At 39.2% G+C, this 25,495-nt stretch overlaps 1 protein-coding gene across 1 annotated transcript; it reads right to left on the bottom strand.

The window, feature by feature from the left end:
- Window positions 1-466: 466 nt before the first annotated feature.
- Window positions 467-25,495, bottom strand: LOC135475284 (conserved oligomeric Golgi complex subunit 7-like). Its single transcript, XM_064755123.1, has 23 exons — window positions 25,373-25,495; window positions 24,052-24,144; window positions 23,548-23,592; window positions 22,599-22,654; window positions 22,060-22,144; window positions 20,834-20,923; window positions 20,186-20,254; window positions 19,526-19,561; window positions 18,846-18,966; window positions 17,782-17,864; window positions 16,989-17,099; window positions 16,283-16,441; window positions 14,234-14,419; window positions 12,296-12,370; window positions 11,908-11,973; window positions 11,429-11,567; window positions 10,694-10,808; window positions 9,561-9,664; window positions 9,104-9,234; window positions 5,483-5,566; window positions 5,072-5,186; window positions 4,479-4,610; window positions 467-3,978 (listed from the first exon to the last, which is right to left on the bottom strand). The coding sequence occupies exons 1-23, from the start codon at window positions 25,373-25,375 to the stop codon at window positions 3,812-3,814; spliced, it is 2,265 nt and encodes a 754-aa protein (XP_064611193.1). The 5' UTR covers window positions 25,376-25,495; the 3' UTR covers window positions 467-3,811.

Genomic DNA, 25,495 nt, shown 5'->3' with positions numbered 1-25,495 from the left:
GGGAGGATAATACGAAAACAAAGGTTTTCTGCTGTTTCCAATTTTACCTGGTGTGGCGTCTTACAAGAAAAACTTGACGTCACCCATCACTGATTTATGGCCAAACTTGACGTCGTACTTTCAAACGCGCATGTTCCAGCCTAACTACCTTATGTGGCGTCAAATCAACTGATTCATTGTCACACGAGGAATATTATCCCGGATCAGACAAGATACTCCGCTTTTCATTAGACAACGGTCACGTGTTTTACAGAAATATTCTCGAATCCTGCAGACGACGTCAAATGTGTCCGTTGAGTAGGTGTGTCCCTTCGTTGGAGGTCCAACGGTGGTCACACATAGCTGAAGCGATATTCACCTATCTTCCGCACTAAATTGATAAATTTGTTACATGCTTGCTAAGTGATAGGATGCGCAAATATATGGTGTAAATAATCCTCATATTTGCGCATCCTATCACTGAGAAACAATGTAACTATTACCACGTTGTATCAGGAAAATTTTACGGAAACTCCTTAAGATTTTGTTTTTCAGGACTCTTCACTTACAGGTGTTAAAAACCGTTATTCAGCGTAAATTTTTTTAAACCGTGTTGCTAGCTATATCCCACTGGGTATCCTTCACATCAATTTAATATTTCAACCTGGCGTCTCTGGGGACTGAAGTAGGACTCTAGAGCAAATATGGATATACCAAGGCCAATGGACATTGGTATACTCTGAAGTACGGCTTACCAGATAGAGATACCGATGCGTGGAGATCACAGTGCAGATGGATTAAGCTGAACAAAATGATGCATGATATGTGGACTGATTCCGAAACTGGATGTTCCATGACACTACTACATGGATCAGACGTCAGACGTTCCATTTCACCATGGCGCAAATCACGTTCTGTTTTAACTTTCCACTGCAGTACCTGTAAGGTGTTCCACCCCATCACAGCGAGTGTCCCTCTCTGCTAGTGTTTCATCGAACGATGACAATGTTTTCTCCTGATGCTTTACCCCCCACCTTTACAAACGCTAGATTCCACCCGATTTCCCAATACACAGTAAAATATAACCCTCCGTTTCACTTTATTTTTCACCACTTGTGACCCAGCTCTGTGTTTCATAGCGGCATACGTACGTATTTATACCACATATATATGTACTTATAACTATATTCCGGCTTATGAACTTGCACAACATATAATTATATTCCGTCATACCATTATGTTAGCCATACAACACACTAGCTTTGTTCAGCTTGTTGTTCCATCGCACCATCACGGCATGATCCAATCCACCTTCCATCGCACCATGAATTATTTATTTGATTTAGTGTTTTACGTTGTGCTCAAGAATATTTCTTTTATACAACGGCGGCCAGCATTATGGTGGGAGGAAACCGGGCAGAGCCCGGGGGAAACCCACAACCATCCACAGGTTGCTGCGGGACCTTCCAACGTACAGCCGGAGAGGAAGCCAACATGAGCTGGACTTGAACTCACAGCGATCGCATTCGTGCTAACCCCCTCGGCCATGGAGACCCTCTCCTCCCCTCTCCCATCGCAGCATGAAACATAAGCCACAATCACTCCAGATGTCCCATCGCACCATCACATAATCCAAATTCTAATCCACCTTCCATCGCACTATGAAACATAAGCCACAATCATTCCAGATGTCCTATCGCATCATCACATAATCCACATTCTAATCCACCTTCCATCGCACTATGAAACATAAGCCACAATCATTCCAGATGTCCTATCGCACCATCGCATAATCCACATTCTAATCCACCTTCCATTGCACAATGAAGCATAAGCCACAATCATTCCAGATGTCCTATCGCACCATCACATAATCCACATTCTAATCCACCTTCCATTGCAACATGAAACATAAGCTACGATCATTCCTGATGTCCTATCGCACCATCACATAATCCACATTCTAATCCACCTTCCTTCACACCATGAAGCATAAGCCACAATCATTCCAGATGTCCTATCGCACCATCACATAATCCACATTCTAATCCACCTTCCTTCACACCATGAAGCATAAGCCACAATCATTCCAGATGTCCTATCGCACCATCACATAATCCACATTCTAATCCACCTTCCTTCACACCATGAAGCATAAGCCACAATCATTCCAGATGTCCTATCGTATCATCACATAATCCAAATTCTAATCCACCTTCCACTGCACCATGAATCCTATCATTCTAGATGTCTCATTGCATCACATTTGTCAGTTCATCCGTTTACATATAATTTCGTCTTATTACATACTAATGAGACTTTTACGAACAGAAAAAGAAAAAAATGGACAAACCATGTAAGTTCTATCTGTACATACTAAAACCATACTGGCTGTCTCAGTTTGCCAGCATTTCCTTGGAATTTCCACGTCAAATGTTCCTTATTCTTTCATTGGCTAAGGTTGATGTTATTATAGAATTTAGCCAAACTGTTCATGGTAAATAACCTAAAATATCGCTCATGACAAAGGTGCACATGTTCTCTGATTCTGAGAGTTCTGTTCAGCTTAGGTATTTTAAGGTGAGTTTGAAAGAAAGAATTATTTCCTACTGCATATTATGTCAGTTTCAGCACCAAAAGTAATATTTTAGAGACACTTAATTTCCTCTCAAAATGCATCTTTGGGATTGAATTTTAGGTCATTTATCATACTTAAAATTATTAACTGACTATGCAACTAGTGTTTTATTTTTAAAAAAAAAGGAAAATGTATATCAACCATCTGAGTAAGACTGTCTTATTAACAACTGTGTGCCATATTCTTATACACCATCTCCATGAAGACGTCATTATTATTGTCTATATTTAATGATGCAAATAAAATCCCACTCATTAAATAGCAGTAAAATACCATGGACAATAACTCTGTGGTGCTGTGTTTATATTACCTATATGTATATATTTATTTTGAGTCAACCCCCTTGTTCATCATAATATGAAAACCACTTCGCCCTCTTCAACTGGCTGCATAAGTCAACCCCTGTACCTTCACACAGGTACATCATCGTATCTTACAGATATAAAATTAAATATACAAATACCTGCTTCCCCATGTACGTAACCATGTCCAAAATTAGATATCTATCTAGATATCTACTGACAATAGTTCTCCATTAATTAACACAGTTCATAACTTCAAAAATATTCTTCTACAAGTTAATATAATGCACCAAGCAATGCATGTCGAAGACGATCTCATATAGAATGTACACAGCTGTTTCAAACTGAGCAAACTATTACACCGTGTTCTTTAAATGTTGTGCCTTTTATCTCAGTCAAGACACATTGTAACTCATCCCTTAATCCTGTCATTCACTGCTTCCTTCGACTGATGTTTTTGCTGTGCTCCAGAACAGTTCTACACGATAGAGGTGAGGGCTACTGTATGAGGAGTTAATGCTTTTCATCATGCAGTTGACGAACCTCTACTTATACAGATGGAGCTCAGTCAGCAAGCTCTGGATTTGACAACATCACCTCATGGGTGAAAGGCTTGTGATATCATAGAAGGATGCCATACATGTATACATGTAACACTGGCAGCTGTTTTAAGCTTACATTATCTTACTGTCAAGAAGTTTGAGGACACACAATAATGGGAATATCAATACACTGCATTTTGCTTCCACTGTCAGATAAATATGTGATGAGAACACGCTTACTGACAATGCGTGCTGGAGAATGAAGAGTTATCTACGACAAAGGGAATAAGTTCTCTTGGATGTCCACATGTTTATCACAGTGGTCAAAGTTTGAATGTTTGTCACAGAGGTCAAAGTTCAATGCCTCTCATGCTGCTGATAGCGTGCGTCAATCGCTGAGGGAGAGTTTTGGCGACTTCAGGGTATTCTTCTGCTTTAGCCTGAAGTAACTGGACAATGTTCATCAATGTGTCTGAAACTCGCAGGCCAAGATCTTCAAGGACATTTCCTAGGTAATCTGAAATATTCAAACATAAAAAAAAGAAAGCCAACTCTCAAATTAACCAAACATCCCTCATGAATATTAAAGCTTTCAGGCCCGCTTAAGACATCGTTCATTTCTATACCTGTTTGGGGGTTAAACCTCTTACTCAGGGATAAATATAAATATTTCCTAAGTCATTCATGGAGAACACTTCCTGGCTCAGTAATTCAAGTGCAAGCTGTGTAGTATATTTTTCATTGCCATCTTTGTAATGACCATCTGTGGGCAAACTGGTCATTTATTATAGAAACAACAATGGTAGATCTGACTTGGATCCAAGTCAATTTGGGCAGACAAAAAATCAATTGGACAGATTCAATCAAATTTACCTAGTGAAACAAAAAAAAAACCTTGCAAAACTACTTAAGACAGTGATAAACATTGGTCTTTCATTATGGAAGCAAACTCTGACCCTGACAAAGAACCCCCTTTACAACTCATGAAACATTTCCTTTTTGCAAGCATGAACTCACCAATATCTGTGACGAGCTGTCGGGTGGCATGAGGGGTAATCTGGTGAATCTTCAAGATCTCCTCACAGTACACATGCATTGTGCCACACGCAATGGATTCCAGCCAAAGATCTGCTGTGTGCTCAGGGATCTCTGCCAACATGCATACATTATGGAATCAAAATGACTATTTCAACACAGATTTCCTCCATCACTAAGTTACTCATTTTGCCTGATTCTGAGAGATCTATTGTTCTTGGAAAGGTGTCTTGAGAGTCTTGTCTGTTTTTCTGGTTTTTTTTTTAGAAAGTTGGCTAAAGTTTCTGCATCAAAAGTAAAAATTTAAGACCTTTCTGTGCACTTTTTCAGGCGAATAGTTTGGGCAAATAAAGTAACTGTTTACACTTTTAAGGTTTGCACATTAAAACATAAATTCAGATTCAACTCCATGCCACATTTTCAGGTGAATATTCTCACAACATTCAGACATTCTTGTATATTTGGTGAGACAAATTTCAGCGCTCCTTTCAAGAAACATTAAATTTGCTGCTGAAGAATATTACAAGCTCTTGAATTTCACTGAGAGATTGACAAACCTTTGTTAAGATACAAACCTTGTTCATCAGTGTATGGAAGTCGTCCATGTTTGAGTGCGATGACAACCGCTGGGTTATCCTGCATTGTGAATGGTTCCAGTTGCTGTGGCAACGTCATTAAGTACTGACCAATCTGATAAAAGTAACCCATACAACAACAACTCTTCAATCAAGAAAAATTACCCAAAAGAACATCAACTTTTTCCTCTAAAAATTAATTAACATATATCATCAATATGGTTCACAAGGCACACCTCATAAAGAAAAATTTGACAGTATCTAATACAACGAAAAATATCAAACAATTTTAAGCCCTTTAAAGGAACTTCATATATTCACTATCTCCTTTACAACAGCTGGGTTATCAAACAAGCTTTTGACTACCCCTAGCCCTGTACATAGGGTACATTCTGACATGATCAGACTCACCTTGGTAATGTACTCTTGTGGAGACATACTGAAGGTCGGGAGGTCAGAGGTCAAGGCCCCTCCAGTACTCTGTGAGGTCCACATCTGTTGTGAAAATAAGAATTTATAGAACTGTTGTAGATTTTTGTGTGAAGAGTTAAAGGCATTCCAACATCTGAATTCTATCAGAGTTTAGGAAATTTGACGTCACAGGAAGTTTTTGCAACTCTAGTCACGGCACTAAACACTGAAATTAGTCTTTATACCCCTGAGTAAAATATTACTGAAATAATATTTCCAAAAATTCATTCCTTCTGGTGAATATCAGGTAAAAGGGGTGATATGACGTCAGAGTTCCTAGATAGTGTCAGTAAGTCCACCATAATATTCAAATATTCGAATGCCTTTCAACACTCCTTTCAAATCTGAAAATAAATGAAAGTATTTTTACGCATAGTTTTCAGTTGTCCTGTATGGTGAACCTTAATTCATATTTTATCTTTCTTTTAGTTTAATCTGATAGCCTGTAGACCATACCTCATACATATCTCATTATCCGAAGACCACACTTCGTACATCTGACAACCTGCACACCATACTCCATCCATGCCTGATAACCTGTACACCATACCTCATACATGCCTGATAACCTGTACACCATACCTCATACATGCCTGATAACCTGTACACCATACCTCTTACATGCCTGATAACCTGCACTCCATACCTCATACTTGCCTGATAACTTGTACACCATACCTCATACATGTCTGATAACCTGTACACCATACCTCATACATGTCTGATAACCTGTACACCATACCTCATACATGCCTGATAACCTGCAGATCACACCTCATACATGTCTGATAACCTGTTGACCATACCTCATACATGTCTGATAACCTGTACACCATACCTCATACATGTTTGATAGCCTGTACACCATACCTCATACATGTCTGACAACCTGTAGACCATACCTCACACATGCCTGATAACCTGCAGATCACACCTCATACCTGCTTGATAACCTGTACACCACACCTCATACATGCCTGATAACCTGTACACCATACCTCATCCATATCTGATAACCTGTACACCATACCTCATACATGTCTGATAATCTGCAGATCACACCCCATACATCCCTGGTGATCTATAGACCATACCTCACACATGCCTGGTAACCTGCAGATCACACCACACACAAATGTACATGTCTGATAACCTGCAGATCACACCCCATACATCTCTGATAACCTGTACACCATACCTCTTACATGTCTGATAACCTGTACACCATACCTCATACATCCCTGATAACCTGTACACCATACCTCATACATCCCTGATAACCTTTAGACTAACCCCATATATGCCTGATACCCTGCTGATCACACCACATACATGCTTGATAACCTGTACACCATACCTCACACATGACTGATAACCTGTACACCATACCTCTTACATGTCTGATACCCTGTACACCATACCTCATACATGTCTGACAACCTGTAGACCATACCTCACACATGCCTGATACCCTGCTGATCACACCACATACATGCTTGATAACCTGTACACCATACCTCACACATGACTGATAACCTGTACACCATACCTCTTACATGAGTGATAGCCTGTACACCATACCTCATACATGTCTGACAACCTGTAGACCATACCTCACACATGCCTGATAACCTGCAGATCACACCTCATACCTGCTTGATAACCTGTACACCACACCTCATACATGCCTGATAACCTGTACACCATACCTCATCCATGTCTGATAACCTGTACACCATACCTCATACATGTCTGATAATCTGCAGATCACACCCCATACATCCCTGGTGATCTATAGACCATACCTCACACATGCCTGGTAACCTGCAGATCACACCACACACAAATGTACATGTCTGATAACCTGCAGATCACACCCCATACATCTCTGATAACCTGTACACCATACCTCATATATGCCTGGTAACCTGTACACCATACCTCACACATGACTGATAACCTGTACATCATACCTCATACATCCCTGATAACCTGTACACCATACCTCTTACATGTCTGATAACCTGTACACCATACCTCATACATCCCTGATAACCTGTACACCATACTTCATACATCCCTGATAACCTGTAGATTAACCCCGTATATGCCTGATACCCTGCTGATCACACCACATACATGCTTGATAACCTGTACACCATACCTCACACATGACTGATAACCTGTACACCATACCTCTTACATGTCTGATACCCTGTACACCATACCTCATGCATGTCTGATAACCAGTACACAATACCTCATACATGTCTGATAACCTGCAGATCACACCCCATACATGCCGGATAACCTGCAGATCACACCCCATACATGCCGGATAACCTGTACACCATACCTCATACATGTCTGATACCCTGTACACCATGCCTCTTACATGCCTGATAACCTGTACACCATACCTCATACATACCTGATAACCTGCAGATCACACCACATACATGCCTGATAACCTGTACACCATACCTCATACATGTCTGATAACCTGTAGACTAACCCCATACATGCTTGATAACCTCCGGATCACACCACATACATGCCTGATAACCTGTTCACAATACCTCATACATGCCTGATAACCTGCAGATCACACCCCATACATGCCTGATAACCTGCAGATCACACCACATACATGCCTGATAACCTGTACACCATACCTCATACATGTCTGATAACCTGCAGGTCACACCCCATACATGCCTGATACCGGCCCGGATAGCACAGTTGATAGAGCGTCCGCTTCGGGACCGGTAGATCCAGGATCAATCCTTGATCGAGTCACACCTAAGACTTTAAAAGAGGAAGTTGTAACTTCCTCGCTTGGCGTTCAGCATGAAGGGGATAGTGCAACGACTGGTTGACCCGTATCAGTATAATGGCTCGGGCGGGGCGGCTTACTTGCCTTCGGTAAGTCGTCTCAGTGAAGCAGCACTAAATAAAAGAGCGGTGGGGGTCCGTCTTGCAACAGGGAGGCACATTATACGTACATGCATCCTAAAGATTCCTTCGTCGTCATATGACTGAAAAATTGTTGAGTACGACGTTAAACCCCAAGCACTCACTCACTCACATGCCTGATAACCTGTAAACCATACCACATACATGTCTGATAACCTATACACCATACCACATTTATGCCTGATAACCTGTGCACCATACCACATACATGCCTGATAACCTGCAGATCACACCACAAACATGCCTGATAACCTGTATTTCATACCTCATACATGCCTGATAACCTGTAAACCATACCTCATACATGCCTGATAACCTCCAGATCACACCACATACAAGCTTGATAACCTGTACACCATACCTCATACATGCCTGATAACCTGCAGATCACACCACATACATGCCGAATAACCTGTACACCATACCTCATACATGCCTGATAACCTGTAAACCATACCTCATAAATGCCTGATAACCTCCAGATCACACCACATACATGCCTGATAACCTGTACACCATACCTCATACATGCCTGAAAACCTGCAGATCACACCCCATACATGCCTGATAACCTGTACACCATACCTCATACTCGCCCAATCCTGTCAGATAAACCTGGAGCTGAGCAAACACAATGTCAAAAGCAAATTTGTGCACCGCTTCACTCAGGCTACAGATCTCCTTCTTCACCTCAGGCAACACCGACGGAGTATCACCTGAGAAAAGCATTTCATATGAAATTGACTGGGTTTTTAAATAGTCATATGACCAAAAAACATACACAGGTAATTATGAACTATTCTGAAGCCTTCGGCATAGAATATATCTTTCTATTGTACAAAAAACATTATCTTCCTTTAAAGTCGAAAACGGCATTAGTCCTAGAGCAGTATACCCCTAATTCTCCAGATCAGAGAGAGCAACAATAAAAGTAATACACTCACATGAAGAAGCATTTGGAGAACAAGGTTACAAATGACTACTAATATGAAAAAGAAAATATAACATCAGAGCACGGGAGGTCAACCCTTGAACAACTCACCTTCATCTAGCTTCACTACCAGTGATTCCAAGGCTTCGATGTCTGACAGATTACTCAACAACAACGACGCCTTGGCATGTAGAAGATTTTTTTTGTTAGATACTCTGCAAAAATCAGGTATTCAGTACGTATATATATATACATATACTTGAAAATAGTTTCTGATATTCACCGGCTGTATCTTTAATCATCTTAAACTGGATATCCTAACCCCCTCCCCCCTCCCACCCCAAAAATGTAAATGGTTCAAAATTATTGTTCCATATAACAAGGTAGAAAAGGGTTGTGGGAAACCCAGAAGCTTGCCAATTAGTGCTTCAGTTTAAATGGTAGCCTATAGAGTTGACTGGACATCAGACTCAAACTGTACACAATGAGGAGACCAAAACCTTGAATTTTGCCCAAATTCATATATAATTTCAGATTTAAATCATACACATCTTCTCAGTATGGTCATATTAAATCCCACAACCTAATAAATTTGAAGAAAACATTTCCATAAGATGACCACATGTATCTTTCATAGCTCATTCATCAGGCCTATTAAGTTTCAAGAAGTAGTGAAAACTCAGTAATTAGCTGACCTAAACATAAAACCTTCCTCTGGGACTTAATTATGTAAACGGAATTACAAAACAAGCAAGCCTTTCTCCATTTTTTGTTAATTGTTTATATTCTGATTGTAGTATGAAAGCAATATGTTTGTCAACATTTTTTTCTTTTTCTTTTGAGAAAAAGTTTGAGCTGAGGTTAAACATGCCAATAAAATAAGTATATTTAAATAGTTTGTTCATTTGATTGCTACCTAATTTTTCACCTATACAAAGGCTGTCAGATTTATGGGTGGAGAGAACTGGAGTGCTAGGCGCAAACCATCAAAAACTACAGACCAACGTTACTGACCGACAAATATGTACAGCGTATTGTAGGAAGACATCATGGTCTTCAGTGAAAGTAAGACTGAGCTAGTGGCCACACAGGAGTGTACTTATCGTCAGCAAGGTCAGCAGTGAGAGCGAGGGAATTTAGAAATTCCATGATCAACAAAGGACACCTCGTGTGTAACCACATGTTGAAGGTTTATCACAAAGATCTTATCTTTATGAATGCATCTGTTCAGCATAACAACCCACCTGTTCTCTGAAACTTTATGCGTAGTGCTGGGTGAGAGATGGTAAGAACCAATGGAAGTTATTATACTGCTGATGATGGTCTGGTCCAATTCATCTGTATGCATGATTAACTCCCCTGGAATAGAAGTTTTCAGTGAAGAGGATCAGTTTTATTTAATCAAACCAAAACTTTATTAATCAGACTATGATTCCCTACTTTGTGCATACCTTGAGTGTGACGTCAGGTACATTACAAAGCTATCTGCCGTACCACTGGTCACTCACTTATTTATTTATTTATCTGATAGGTGTTCAACACCTTTAGGCAGAGAAAATCCAATATTGACCATAATGAGCTTGGCCTTACACCCTCCCAAAACAAGAAGCCCCAGGGAGCATTTTCCAAGATAAAGAGCCAACTGTCTTGATTTGGCAGGCCAAGTGTTCGATATAAATTTAATAGTTCTTTTGTTTAGCTTTCATGTTAAAAGTCAGAACTGAAACAACAAGATTTCTTAAAGAACAATGGTAAGGTTTATGGGTGGAGAAAATCAGAAAGAACTCTGGGGAAATCACCACCTTTCATAAGATACCTGACAAAAGCAGCAGGAGTTAGATTTGATCCCAAAAACCAAGTGTTACTTGCTAGGGACATTCTCAGCCAAGAATTACTTGTAGTCCACTTAGCCAGTCAGCTGAAGGTTCTGACAGCAATGTATATAAACTATACCAAGTTAAACAGAAATGTCCACCGACCACAAGTCTGTATGATCCTCAGGGAATGTTGAAATAATGACCAATCCTCAGCATCCTGAGAACTCTTGTCCATCCTACACTTCTCCTGGATGTTCACCAAAACACGGCGGAATTCACGAGCGTAGTTCAGGAAATAATTCTGCCACGATAACAGAAAACCAGCTGAACCCTCACTTGTGTATCATGAAACCATGAGATCAACAATCAAAGTACATGTAGTTAATCAAAACTGCTAATCAGGCATAATTAAGTAATTTGCATATATCATCATTACAATGAGAACAGTACAGCGATACTAAATTAAATTTATGTACGAAATAATTAAAGGGACTCTCTTACTTTCTTCTGGTTTTGGGTTTCATGCTTTACCATCAAGTATATTTTACATACATAATTAGGAATGCCATCTATATTACATACATAATCATAAAGTTCCATGTTAACCTTTCATACGGTGAAATAGTCAACAGTGTACTGACCTTGAAGCCTTCCAGCAGAGAAAGATATCCACAGCCATCAGTCAACTTCAAACACCGTTCATTTGCCTACACATCAAAACCATCATTGCAGAAATATATTAAATATAAATCTCTAATGTATGTAATTGTTAATATTTTTGCTTTGAATATCACAGTGTTAGGTGCCAAGGTTACAATACTATTATCAGCATGTTAAAGAACACTACACAAAGTAGTACTGTAAAATTACATTTTATTATCAGGTATCAAATGCAAATCACGATACATAACACTGATAGAAAATTTGAAACCTGGCAAATATATGAATGTTATCATGCTTCTGCAAAACCAAGTACAAACCTGTAAATACATGTATTTCAATTAAGATTACATGATATTCTGAACTTACCTGATTAGCAGCACTAAAGAGCTTGCTGACAGAATCCCCCAGTAGTCTCACAGTGTCTATGATCTCCTGATGGTCCTACACAGTGTACAACAGAACAGCTGAGATATCATGTGACAATATAGTCTAAGAGAAAACATGTGGGCAGCTTGCTGACAGAATCCCCCAGTAGTCTCACAGTGTCTATGATCTCCTGATGGTCCTACACAGTGTACAACAGAACAGCTGAGATATCATGTGACAATATAGTCTAAGAGAAAACATGTGGGCAGCTTGCTGACAGAATCCCCCAGTAGTCTCACAGTGTCTATGATCTCCTGATGGTCCTACACAGTGTACAACAGAACAGCTGAGATATCATGTGACAATATAGTCCAAGAGAAAACATGTGAGCAGCTTGCTGACAGAATCCCCCAGTAGTCTCACAGTGTCTATGATCTCCTGATGGTCCTACACAGTGTACAACAGAACAGCTGAGATATCATGTGACAATATAGTCTAAGAGAAAACATGTGAGCAGCTTGCTGACAGAATCCTCCAGTAGTCTCACAGTGTCTATGATCTCCTGATGGTCCTACACAGTGTACAACAGAACAGCTGAGATATCATGTGACAATATAGTCTAAGAGAAAACATGTGAGCAGCTTGCTGACAGAATCCTCCAGTAGTCTATGATCTCCTAATGGTCCTACACAGTGTACAACAGAGCAGCTCATGTAAGCCATGTAACAGTGATGTGGACTGATGGACAGAAACATGAACTCAAAGACAGGTAAGCAATGTGAAAGTAATAAGGGCTGACGGACAGAAACATGAGCTGACAGACGAGTAAGTAACGTAACAGTGATGTGGGCTGACAGAAAGTTGAAACATGAACTGACAGACGGGTAAGCAATGTAAGAGTGATGTGGGCTCACGGACAGAAACAAGAACTGACAGACAGGTAAGCAATGTAACAGTGATGTGGGCTCACAGACAGAACCATGAACTGACAGACGGGTAAGCAATGTAATGGTACTGTGGGCTCACAGCCAGAAACATGAACTGACAGACGGGTAAGCAATGCAAGAGTGATGTGGGCTCACATACAGAAACATGAACTGACAGACAGGTAAGCAATGTGATGATGCTGTGGGCTCACAGACAGAACCATGAACTGACAGACGAGTAAGTAACGTAATGGTGCTGTGGACTGATAGACAGAAACATAAACTGACAGACGGGTAAGCAATGTAAGAGTGATGTGGGCTCACAGACAGAAACAAAAACTGACAGACAGGTAAGCAATGTAAAAGTGATGTGGACTGACAGACAGAAAGTTGAATCATGAACTAACAGACAGGTAAGCAATGTAACGGTGCTGTGGACTGACAGACAGAAACATGAGCTGACAGACAGGTAAGCAATGTAACGGTGCTGTGGACTGACAGACAGAAACATGAGCTGACAGACAGGTAAGCAATGTAACGGTGCTGTGGACTGACAGACAGAAACATGAACTGACAGACAGGTAAACAATGTAAAAGTGATGTGGGCTGACAGACAGAAACATGAACTGACAGACAGGTAAGCTATGTAAAAAGAATGCGGGCTGAGAGACAGAAAGTTGAAAGATGAACTGATAGACAGGTAAACAATGTAAAAGTGATGTGGGCTGACAGACATTAACATGAACTGAGAGACAGGTATTAAAGCAAAATAAAGGTGCTGTGGACTCACAAACACAAACATGAACTGACAGACAGGTAAGGTGAATGTCGGATGAATGGTTAGACAGAAAAGTAAAACAACAGGCACATAAAGTCAAGGTCCATTGGATGACTAGTTAGACACTGTTGGCGAACTCACAGTGTTGAAAACAGGCCAAGCAAAAAAAGGCATAGTCAGAGACGTTGTAAATATGATGTACCTTACGCCTCAACCTGTCCTGAATCTACTCACCAATCTGATGTTATCTAGGTCATTGTTCAGTGCCAGCTCCTCAAATGTCCTGTACTTAAGGATGTAAGGTCTGAAGGGAGAGTATACTGTGTTCAGAAGTTTCTCAAGGCTCTTCACGTGACTGGGGTCATCTGTCATGTGCGACTCCACAGCGCCCTCTATGCTCTTGGCAAATCTTTCTGTGATCTAAACCAACAGCGATAAAACAGAGATAAAACCCTCAAGATTCCCCTGTATCTTGTTTTGGGCGGCCTTGGTGACAACAGACTGTCGCCATCTTGGTGACAGCTCTCATGTCGCCATTCAGACAGTCTTACATGAAAATCTGTGTGAAACACAAGAAAAGGTTTATCATTTATTTGCAAAAAGATTATAGTTTATTCCAAGCATTCAGGTTTCCTTCACCCATAAAACTGACTGCAATGGAAACCAAGGCATTCGGAGAATCTCATCAGCTCGCCTGCTATAACAGTCAACTAGACAATGGAATCAGAATAAAGATAAAGGATGTCACTGTGGGGAGTTTGCGTACAAAAGTGAGGTAGTGGTCTTTGATACGCAAATTGTGAACAGCATGCGGAAATCAGTGAGCAATTCCAACGCAGAGAATGGCTGAGCAAATGTTGAGCTATGGTAAGGAAAAAACTTTGTTTGTGGAATGTTCAAGTATCAACTCTCTGGAGTGGTCCTGATATGCAAATCGCTTCCCATGATTGGCTATCCATGCATTAAGGGTGGCCATTGCAGCCATCTGATTGGCTGAGCAAATACTCAGCTGACAACAGTCATTGTCTGCGTGGATGGTTTAAACATTCCGTCACAGTATAGGAAGGCACATGCATCAGCCGGTGTCATAGCCTCCTAATACTAATACAGACGTGGAAAGTTTTCTACAGATACTGTGTATACCAGATAAAATCGTATACACCAAGGTAAATTTTTACACTCTACAAATCTTGTAAAGTGGCTAGAGAGACAAAAAGCTTATCTAGATAAGTGATTGCATAAGAAACTGTAGCCCTACAAGAAAGGCTTGTAGAAATTCATGTTTACAGGAGAACAGACTGAAGTCAAAATGAATGTGTGTTCACAAAACAGGAAAATGGTAAAATCGCCAGAGGAACCCAATACCCTTCCTGTTCTCCTACATGTAAGTAAGCATGTGCATAAAAATTGTAGCCCTACATGAAACTTTTCTTGATTACAAAAATGGTAAATCTATAAATCTCATAAGCAACAAAGTCACAGAAACTCTGTATACAAGAAATAGTTGCCCGGCATGGCGGCTTAATTTCTGGAGAAAATGTTTACTGCAGAAAACAAAATGATGTTTATATAACTGGTAAATTTTTGAATTGAAAGCCTGTCCATTAAAATCATTAAAAAACATTCAAAAAGCTTATAAAACTAAAACCAATGAAACAGATCAACCTTCCATCAGTAGGCCATTTGTAGATGCACATAGGTGAAGAAAAACACAAACAAAACATGGCTTTCAACTGCTGTATGTTGGAGATTCATGTGTAAGATTGCCATTAAACAGGAGCTAAAAAAAAAAACTTTACCTGCCATCCAAGAATGTGGATTTACACACCATACCTTGGACTAGGGAGCAAAAAAAAAAGCCCTAACCTTCAATCTATGTATGATAGCCCAAAATACAAAAGCTAAAAAAAAGCTTAACCTTCCATCTGAATATGTGCTTTCCCAAACCAAACCTTAGACTAGAAAGCTATACAAAAAAGCTTAACCTTCAATCAATGTATAAGAGCCCATTATACAGGAGCTTTAAAAAAGCTTAACCAGACACCAGTGCCAACAGCGACACTTACACCGCCCCTCTTCCCTCCTCGCACCATACGTCGCCTTACTTTGTACAGGCAAGCTATATACTAAAACGTCAAAAAGAAAAAATATCCCACTGAATGCATATGAAATGACGCAGACAGCCAATACAGAATGATGTACATGTAGAGAACTGCTGGTTCAAGCTTAAAAACAAAACAAATACATGCTCATGAGGTTTGTGAATCAGATTCCAGTCCTTACCTCCTTAAGGGTAATCAGTGTATTAAGTGTGTCACCCTTTTCTTGTAACAGTGTGCCCACAGATTCTGGGAGAGAGGGGTTGAGCGAATTCAGCACCTCAGTGAGGAGATCACAGACGATGGGCACTGGGTTACGGAACACCTGGCCACACCACTTCACCTGTCAGTGTAATACAGGGATAATGTCATTAAATCCTCCAAAAATAAAGAATCCTTTAACAAGGTCACCTCTACTACGGTACAACTAAAGGTACTTGCTCCTTTTCTGTCCGCACTGTGTAAGATGTGTCGAGTTGGATTTATTTTTCGCCTATATTTGGTGCCACGTGATTATTGCAGCTTTAGTTTCTTGGTATCATTTTGTACCATCCTGGAAATGCAGATCACTTTGCAACATACGATCCAGAAACTTTAACGTTTACACTACAAGCGAATTCTTTACCTTTAATATTCTCACTAGTTGTTATCAAAGCTTTCTTAATACCCCATTTTTGGACAAGTTTTTTCTTTTCTCATACAATCAAAGAAGTTCATTCTGTGATGTGCCACCTTCTCACAATGCACTGCAATTGATGGCCATGACGTCATTATGCTACTGGGTTATCTGATTTTAGAACCTGGCTTTACACAGGAAGTTGTACACAGAAACATTTACATGTAAATGTGATTTCCATTCCTGTCTTAGATAATGTCAACTGGTTTCTCACCTGGGCATGCCATGTTGACAGGAGCGTATCATACAGCTCTGTTAGCCATTCTACCAGAGTGTCACCTGAATTTGTCTCCAAAATGTTCTGCCATGCCTGAAGCAGTGTTCCCTGGTAACAACAAATACAAGCTTCCTTTCTACAAAAACATATCAGCCAGCAGACATTGACTAACCATGAAGCAAATGAATTCACTTCAGAAGAGTTTTGGGAAAATAAAAAGTAAGTTCTACATGCAGCATATTGCCCCTGATTTAAACATGGACGAAAACTACACTTCAGCTCTTGCTAGTTCTGCTACGGCATCATTGTTCATGTGATAAGGTTTGTCCCGTACCTGGTGAAACACAACAGTTTACATGACTGCCAATGTAAGAAAAATTCTTGTGCATCACATCCATCAAATGATTAAACTGCCCCAAGATTTGGTTTTTCTGACAATATCAAGACAGCTACATGTAGTTGTATCGTGTAAAGGTACATTCTTTTATGGCCTTTAACTCATCAACCAAACATGTCAGTGAAGTATCTTAAAGAACATATCAATGATATGCTTATATTCATGACGTACTTGTAGGCAGAACAGTAGATTGTAAAACACTGCAGATTTCATGTTTACAGGACATCAATTTAAGAATCATCTGACTAAATGAACAAGGCGAAAAAACAAGTATTCTGAAAGTATTGGTTTTTGCACTCTAATTTTGCAGAAAATGGACAAAACAGCCTAAAACCCAAATTTGATCTTTGAGTCCTTAGTGTACCTAGTTTCAATTCAATATGTTTAGCATACCTTGTGACACTTGTGGTAGTATTTGTAGAGCTGAGGCAGGCGGTTGATGTCTCGGAATATTCCGCTGTACATCTGAGCCATGTCTGCAAAAATAAACATAAACAAAACCTGCAGGCAAAATGTTTCTTTTTAATTTACTTTATTTTAAGGGAAAGCCTGACAGTGGTCAGCCTGGATGCAAAATAAAAGAACCTAAGGAAAACGTGACAGGGCCCAAGGAAAATCTGACAGAGACCAGGGAAAACCTGTAAGGATCAAGGGAAAAACTAACAAAGCCCAGGGAAAAATTAACAGGATCTAGGTAAAACCTGACACAAAAATCCTGACAGGGTCTAGGGCAAACATGACAGATTCTCGGAAAAACCTGAAGGTTTTTCAGGGAAAACCGGACAGGGGCCAAAAAAGCCAGAAAAAGCTGGGGGGAAAACCTGGCATGACTTACAGACCCAGGGAAATGAGTCACAGCCCATAACAATCTGTCACAGCCAAAGGAAATCCTCATAAGAGTCGTGAAAAATAATAAAAGAGCCTAGAAAAAAACTGACAGAGCCCAGGGAATTCCTAACTGGGTCTAGGGCAAACCTGACAGAGCCCAGGTAAAAGCTAACTGGGTCTACGGAAAACCTGACAGAGCCTGATGAAAACCTGAATGTGTCTAGGGAAAAACTGACAGAGCCTAGAAAAAACCTGAAAGTGTCTAGAGAAAACCTGCACGACACAGCCTAGCGAAAATTTGACTGAGCCCAGAGTTGAACCAACAGTAACTGGATTTGATCATGCCACCTAAAAGGGATTGTCATCTGCAGTAACTACATGTATCAAGAGCTATGCTGAACAAGTCTCTTCAGCATGGTAAATGACAATGTAAAATGCTGATGAACTGGAATGGATTTTACTTTATAGCCATTATTTAGTAAAGGCTGCACTGACATGTACCATAAAGGCAAGAGCTAGCACTTGAATGTATGAAGCCTACAACACTAATATAGCATTATGGTTAGAGGAAACCAGGCAGAGTCTAGGCAAAACCCATAAGCATCTAGAAGTTAGCAGAGAGTACTTACCCAGTGACTGAGAATTGAAGGCAGCCACTAGCTGAGGACTAAGAATGGCTTCCAGTCGGTTCTTCAATTTCTCCAGATACTGACATCTATCTGCGTAGTCCGGTGTGTCCACCAACATTTGCTGGAGAAAAACAGAGTTTTAGTTTAACAAAAGATCTCCTTAGTGACATCAAACCATATTGGTTTTATCCCCTTAATACTTGCTGATAAGTTATCATAGTAAATACATGGTGAAGACTGTGTATGCGATATGTGTATAACATTTGTACCTTTCTTTGGACACAAAACATATGAACAACTCTGGATAGTCTATTATTTTCTCAAAATGAGATTGCATGTTTCCCTCGGAATTAGAAACATCATGACATCAAAGGTTCACTGGCCCATTCCTTTGACCATCAACAACGCCACAAGAAAGCTGCATTCTTAAATCATGAATGACGGGCACCATCAGTGACTGTATGACATCATAAAAAGATCCCAAAAACTAAGAAAAAAAAAAGGTATGTAGATTCTCTGTTTAACATCACATACAAATATTATGAAGATATATACTGAAATTAATTAATGGATTATTTTCATAAAGTTCCACAACCATACGCAATAACAAGGGAACAATGTTGGCAATAATTTGGAAAATTGGAAACACCAAAGTTCACCATCAAGATTTTCACACTTACCAGGGACTGCTGCATGCCTACAAGTTTCACAGTAATCTGAAATTCGAGAGAAGAAACAAACATTTAACCTGTGTTATACACATCTCAAACAGGATTTTACATCGATGAAAACTGTATGACTGCAGAAACTGTGCAAAAATTTTTATAGGGTAATATCAAAGTTTCATATGAAGTCACCAAACAACATGTGAACCATGACATATGATACAAACTTAAGAAATATTTCATCATATTTCTGCAATCTTTTTCAAGTTTAAACAGAACAGTATTTGGAACTTGGACAACATAGCGAGATTAAATGTAATTGCTTGTGAAAGAAACAACACAATATGATATGCTTCCAACAAATAATGCATCCTCCTATAGCTGAGAATCCTAAAATTTTGCTTAATTGCAATAGATCCCAGACAATATGTTATATCAGCACCCACTAATGTGAATTAGGCTGATAGGAAATGAAAGCATCCTAATGAGACAAATTAATTTTAGTCTTCTACCTGATCCACGGCACATTTACCATCTGTTTTTGGTCAATCAACCACAAATTGTCATCTGAGTTAACCAATAGAGATGACAAAACATCAAAGCGTATGTACTGAAGACCAGGTAGGCTCTACCCAGAGCATTGTTAAATAACATGTGGAACATGAGAAAACTCACAGCCTGAATGTCTTGTGATGAGAACACATCCTCCACGTCAGCTGACAAGGTCGTCCAGTTATCTGCTTCCTGCAAACAGAGTGTATTAGTGTGGATTCATTGGTTCATGTTCACTTACACCATAGTATTCAGTTTGTACTGGAGTACCTGCAGTACACCAATGGTTTTGGCTATTTACTCCAACTTTCTCACATGTCAAGCATCTAACATCTAATCTGCAATGTGAGCAGTGTCACCTTTTCAAAGATTTTTTGGAGGATTCATTTCAAAAGTAATCACGCTGGCAGATGTTACCAAGTATGACAAGAAAGAGCTGAACTGGAACTCACAGCAAGCGCTCCTGGGTCATTGTGCCGTGCTAGCACACTAACCACTAGGCCACAGAGGCCACCCAATGCAGTGATGACGTACAAAGCAACAACACAATGTAAAACAGAGTACAATTTAAAAATGTCAGCCTTTATCCCTTTCTTTCGCCTCGCTCTATTGTAAGCTCAGTTATTTTCCGTGAACAGACTTGGAGGACACTTGTGCCAAATCTTCTTAATGCTTACATCAACACATCTTTTAACATTGCGGTAAATAGGGCTGGCTGTGCAATGAACCATGACAGACAGCTCATAACAACGGAGAATTCAGCTGACTGACCTTCAGGGCATCTGAGGCAGCTTTCATCCGAGACTTTATACCGTCCAGTTGTAACAACATCTGCATGGATTGGGCGGTGTCCTGCTCCACCTGATCAACCAATCAAAAAATAAGATTAAACGTTACTTCCTTATCACTGTGCTACAGCTGTACATTGTGAGCAATCTCCTTTATTTATTTCTTTATTTGATTGGTATTTCATGCTGCACTCCATTATACTCCATTTCACACTGACTATTACAACCAGCACTATGGTGTTAGCATACCAAGTAAAGTCCAGGGGAAACCCACAACAGCCTTCAAGATACTTTCAGTATTCTGCTGAATACAGTAGCAAATCTAAAGTTTTTGCAAAGCACTGAATAACCAGATTGGTCTTCCAATGCAATCCTAAATATAAAATTCCCAATACTGATAAACTGCATCAAAAACTAGTCCAGATATTAAATGGTTGGAAAATTAGGCCACATACAAATACAAAGGGAAATAACTCTGATGTTGCGTCAGAATAACCATCAAAAGAAATAAAAAAGGTACAAAAATTCATGGTTCAATGCACAAGTGCAAGAAAGACAACATGGAAATGCTGAACAAATACATGTTTAGGTACATTAATAAAATATGACTTACAATTTATGGACATGCATTCGTTTAAGGATTAGACTTCCAACAACTTGGGTCCTGACAGATGATTGACTGGTTTTTCACATACTACTCTAAAATTCTTCGCTAATACATATTAAACAACCGTAAGGTTTTGGGTTGAGGATACCCTGTGGATACGACAGCCTTTGCCAGGCTCTTCACTAGCCTCCCAAAATAAAGCTGCAGTCTATCTATTTTTTTATTTATCTGACTGGTGTTTTATGCCATACTCAAGAATATTTTATTTATACAGCATTATGGTGGGAGGAAACCAAGCAGAGCCTGGGGGAAACCCACGACCATCCGCAGGTTGAAGGCAGACCTATCCATGTACGATCAGAGAGGAAGCTAGCATGAGCTGGATTTGAACTCACAGCGACAGCACTGGTAAGAGGCTCGTGGGCCATTGTGCTGCTTTGGTACGCTAATCACCTCGGCCATGGAGGCCACCTTACCAAAACACACAACCTCATTGGACTAAGACTAGGGAACCCCCTGCAGAAGTCATTTTGTTCCCACAACCTGAGCTCTAATCTCTCTTCTAATTGGCTGTTTCTCATTTTATAGACTTTTCTTCGTACCTTTTGTATGTCATGTTTGACTGTCCTCATCTGTTCACGCAGTAATGTTGCTTCCTGTTTCACTGCTTCTATCTCCCGCATCACTCTACAAAATCACATCAACATCAAGACGGCATTATTCATTAAAGCGTAGATAACATACACTGCACTTGAAAGTTATCAAAAATTGTTTTGTATTACTGTATGGTGTTGAACTAAAACAAATTTTTTCCGTATATTTGTTGAATTTGTTACTCAGGTTCTATTACATGACTATTTTAGAGAGTTTATTATGCAAACCAGTAGACAAATATTATTCTACATGCATGTAGCAATTAAACCACTTTAATAATCATCTCTAACAGAATGTACATTTTCGTTCCTTTTTTTTTTTTTTTTTTTTGGCATAATAGTATATAGCGTAAAGTTGAACGTCTATCTCCACAGAAATGGTGATTAATTGCTGATAAAAGTCAAGATACATGTACTTACATCCTTTTAAACAGAAAATGGTTGAACACTTTACTTTAGAATGTTCTTATCATTATTAAACATCTTACTTGGGCAAATTCTGAATGGCCTGATTGCTGGCCTCTTCCACCACAATGTTCACTTCCTGTAGCATAGAAATAACAATACTCATTTCCATTACATTTTCTTTCATAAACATTTATAAATCTTTTTTTTTTAAATGTCCTTAAGATAAAATTCATGGTCAGTGCAACTTCAGCACTTTACAGCTACATGTAGCACATAAAATGTCTTCACTTTGAAGGTATAGTTAATATTTGTTAATTTTTTTTATTAAAAAAAAACAAAACAAATATTAACCATGTCGTACTCAGTAATATTCATTTACATGACAGCAGTCAACATTATCGTGGAAGGAAACTGGACTTGGGAAAGATTATTCAAAGGTTGCTGGTACACCATCCCACATACGACTGGGAGAAGACGCCAACATGAGCCAGACATGAACTCACATTGACCACATTGGTGAGACTCGCTGGTCGTTGTGTGGCATTAAAATACTAGCCACACAACCATGGAGGCCTCCTGTATAGTTAATATTTAAAAATAATCTTTGTAAATATATATTAGTACATATATAGCACCAAACATATATAAGTTGATATAATTATTGAGAGGAGGTTAACATTATGTCGTCATGCTGTCACAACTGAAAGCTTCGAATGCTTGACAAAATGCACGCATGATAAATTTACACTTGTAAAGTTAAGCGATTGCTAAAAATGCAACGCTTTTTAACAAGAAGATGTGAGAGAAGATGTGTCACATGTAGTGACAGCATGACATCATTATTTTGAATAGAATGGCAGCCTACAGACTTCAGTAAGTAGACTTATCAGGCATAGTTGCAATATTTTGTTTCCTTGGATATACAGAGTTTTAAATTTGTGCATAAAGTTCTTGTCTCAGAGGAATTATCCATGTCAGTGGTAATTCACTTTCTCCTTTGAAGTTTGTTGTTTATCACTTCAGTCCTACCTGGATGAATTTCTGAAGCTTCATCACTAGGGTTGTGGCATGTTGCTGGCAAAATGACAAGAATGCAGAATTCAAAATTAATTCAAAGTTGGAAACCCAGTAAAAAAATAATCTTCATGTCACGTACCTAAATACATTAAGTTGGTCAAAATGTGTGTTCTCAAATTATGCAAGATGGTAAAGCTAAATCTGAGATCACTCGCAATTAAATTTATTCATTTTTTTTTTATTTATTTGACAGTACCAGTAATCAAGAATATTTCATTTAAACAGTGGCATTCAAGTTGACGGGTGGAAAGAAGCAGCATAGGTCACAGTCACCGTATTATCCCTGAAATCTAAGATCTTCCATACTAGCCACTAGAATGAAAGCCACATCTTCACCTGTTCGAAATAGATTTGTGTCACCATATTAACTTATTAACTTGAAATAAAGAATTCTTCCCACCACTGCTATCAATAGTTTAATCATAACTGCACACTTGAACTCTTAACACGACTTACATCTTTGGAGACACCAGGGTCTTTGTGGGCCCTGAAGGCAGAGTTCACCCATTCTTTGGCATCAAAGTGGTCATCCAGGAATTTAGACACATCCTGTTAAAACAATCATGATAATTAAGTTACAAATTACTGACAACAATGCTGAAAAAAATGTGAAATTAATTTGAGACATGGGGTTTTATCATTTATATATGCATAAGTTAATAGAAATATTCATACATGCCCCAGGATCATGAAGCTGTCTTAGACTGAAGTTAGATTTATTCATGAACTTTGATTTGAACTTACAGTGCTACTTCAGTCCCCAGAAAAAGCAGGTGGAAAAAGTAAAATGATATGAAGAATAACCTATAGAACAGAGCTAGCACCACGGTTCAAAAACATTTACAATGAATAACATTATAAAATGTGTATATGTGAAGAGTCCTTAAAAACACAATCTTTGTCGGTTTCTGCAAAAAACTTCCTGATCATGTGGTGATAATATTGCTTACAGATGATGATTCAGGTGAAAGAGACACTGAGTAAGGCAGTTATGCTAGATTGATATCTTGTGTGATTGAAACTACAACGTCATTTGTTGTATTTATCATCAGCATGACGTCACACCAGACAAAAATTAGAAGCACCAAAAAACTTCTGTTTCCGTATTATCCTCCAAAACCAACAACAGCAGATTTAATACAAAGCGATATTTTGACAATTTGAAATGCAATTTGGACTATTTCTATCCTTATCATTTATCCCTCCATTTACTGATTTATTTATTTGAGCGTTGTTTTACGTTGTACTCAATAATATTTCACCTATACGATGGTGGCCAGCATTATAGTCGTCTGTTTTCAACATTTTCTGACATGTGTCAGAATATGCACGTGTGTGTATTTGACTGTATCTCTGTCTCTATTTTACACAGCACAACAACCAACCCATCAAAATATTCATCAGAACATATACAGTATACAGATCATATCAAGACTACACACTAAGTCTTTTCTAACTATATGGCATTATCTTGTAAGACAAATGTGCAGATATCTGACATCAGGAAACCCTTAATTCAAATTTTACTGGAACTAAATTGAAAGCTGCGGTGATGAACTTCCAGCTTTGAATCCGGTAGTATTTGAGATGATGGTAAGTACGTTAGTTCAGTAACCGTCGGCTACTGTGGCCGCAACTGCCCCGACGCATTTTCAGTGACCACAACAGCAGTTAGGCTAAGTAGTGAAAACATACAAGTTGTTGTTGTTGTTTCGTCAATCTCGCTAGCAGGCTTGACAAACATAGGATAACAAACGATCATAACTGGAATTATTACCATTTTGCAGAGGGTCCTTAAGATACTTTAGTGGCCATCTGGTATCTATTTTGTTTACAACCTGTGGATTCTAGCAGTGGAATCCAACATCACCTGTGTTGACACGTAATCTCTGCGATGGGC

Source organism: Liolophura sinensis, chromosome 9, assembly GCF_032854445.1.
Source record: "Liolophura sinensis isolate JHLJ2023 chromosome 9, CUHK_Ljap_v2, whole genome shotgun sequence".
NCBI classification, from domain to species: domain Eukaryota; kingdom Metazoa; phylum Mollusca; class Polyplacophora; order Chitonida; family Chitonidae; genus Liolophura; species Liolophura sinensis.
Note: the sequence above shows the minus strand (reverse complement) of the source record. Positions and strands in the feature narration are given on the sequence as shown.

Excerpts from the sequence above, each read along its gene's own strand:
- LOC135475284 (XM_064755123.1), bottom strand. Across the intron at positions 23,593-24,051 it reads ACCCTGGTGTCTCCAAAGAT|CAACATGCCACAACCCTAGT; the intron begins GTAAGTCGTGTT and ends TCATTTTGCCAG. Across the intron at positions 5,187-5,482 it reads CACAAGAGTACATTACCAAG|ATTGGTCAGTACTTAATGAC; the intron begins GTGAGTCTGATC and ends TACTTTTATCAG.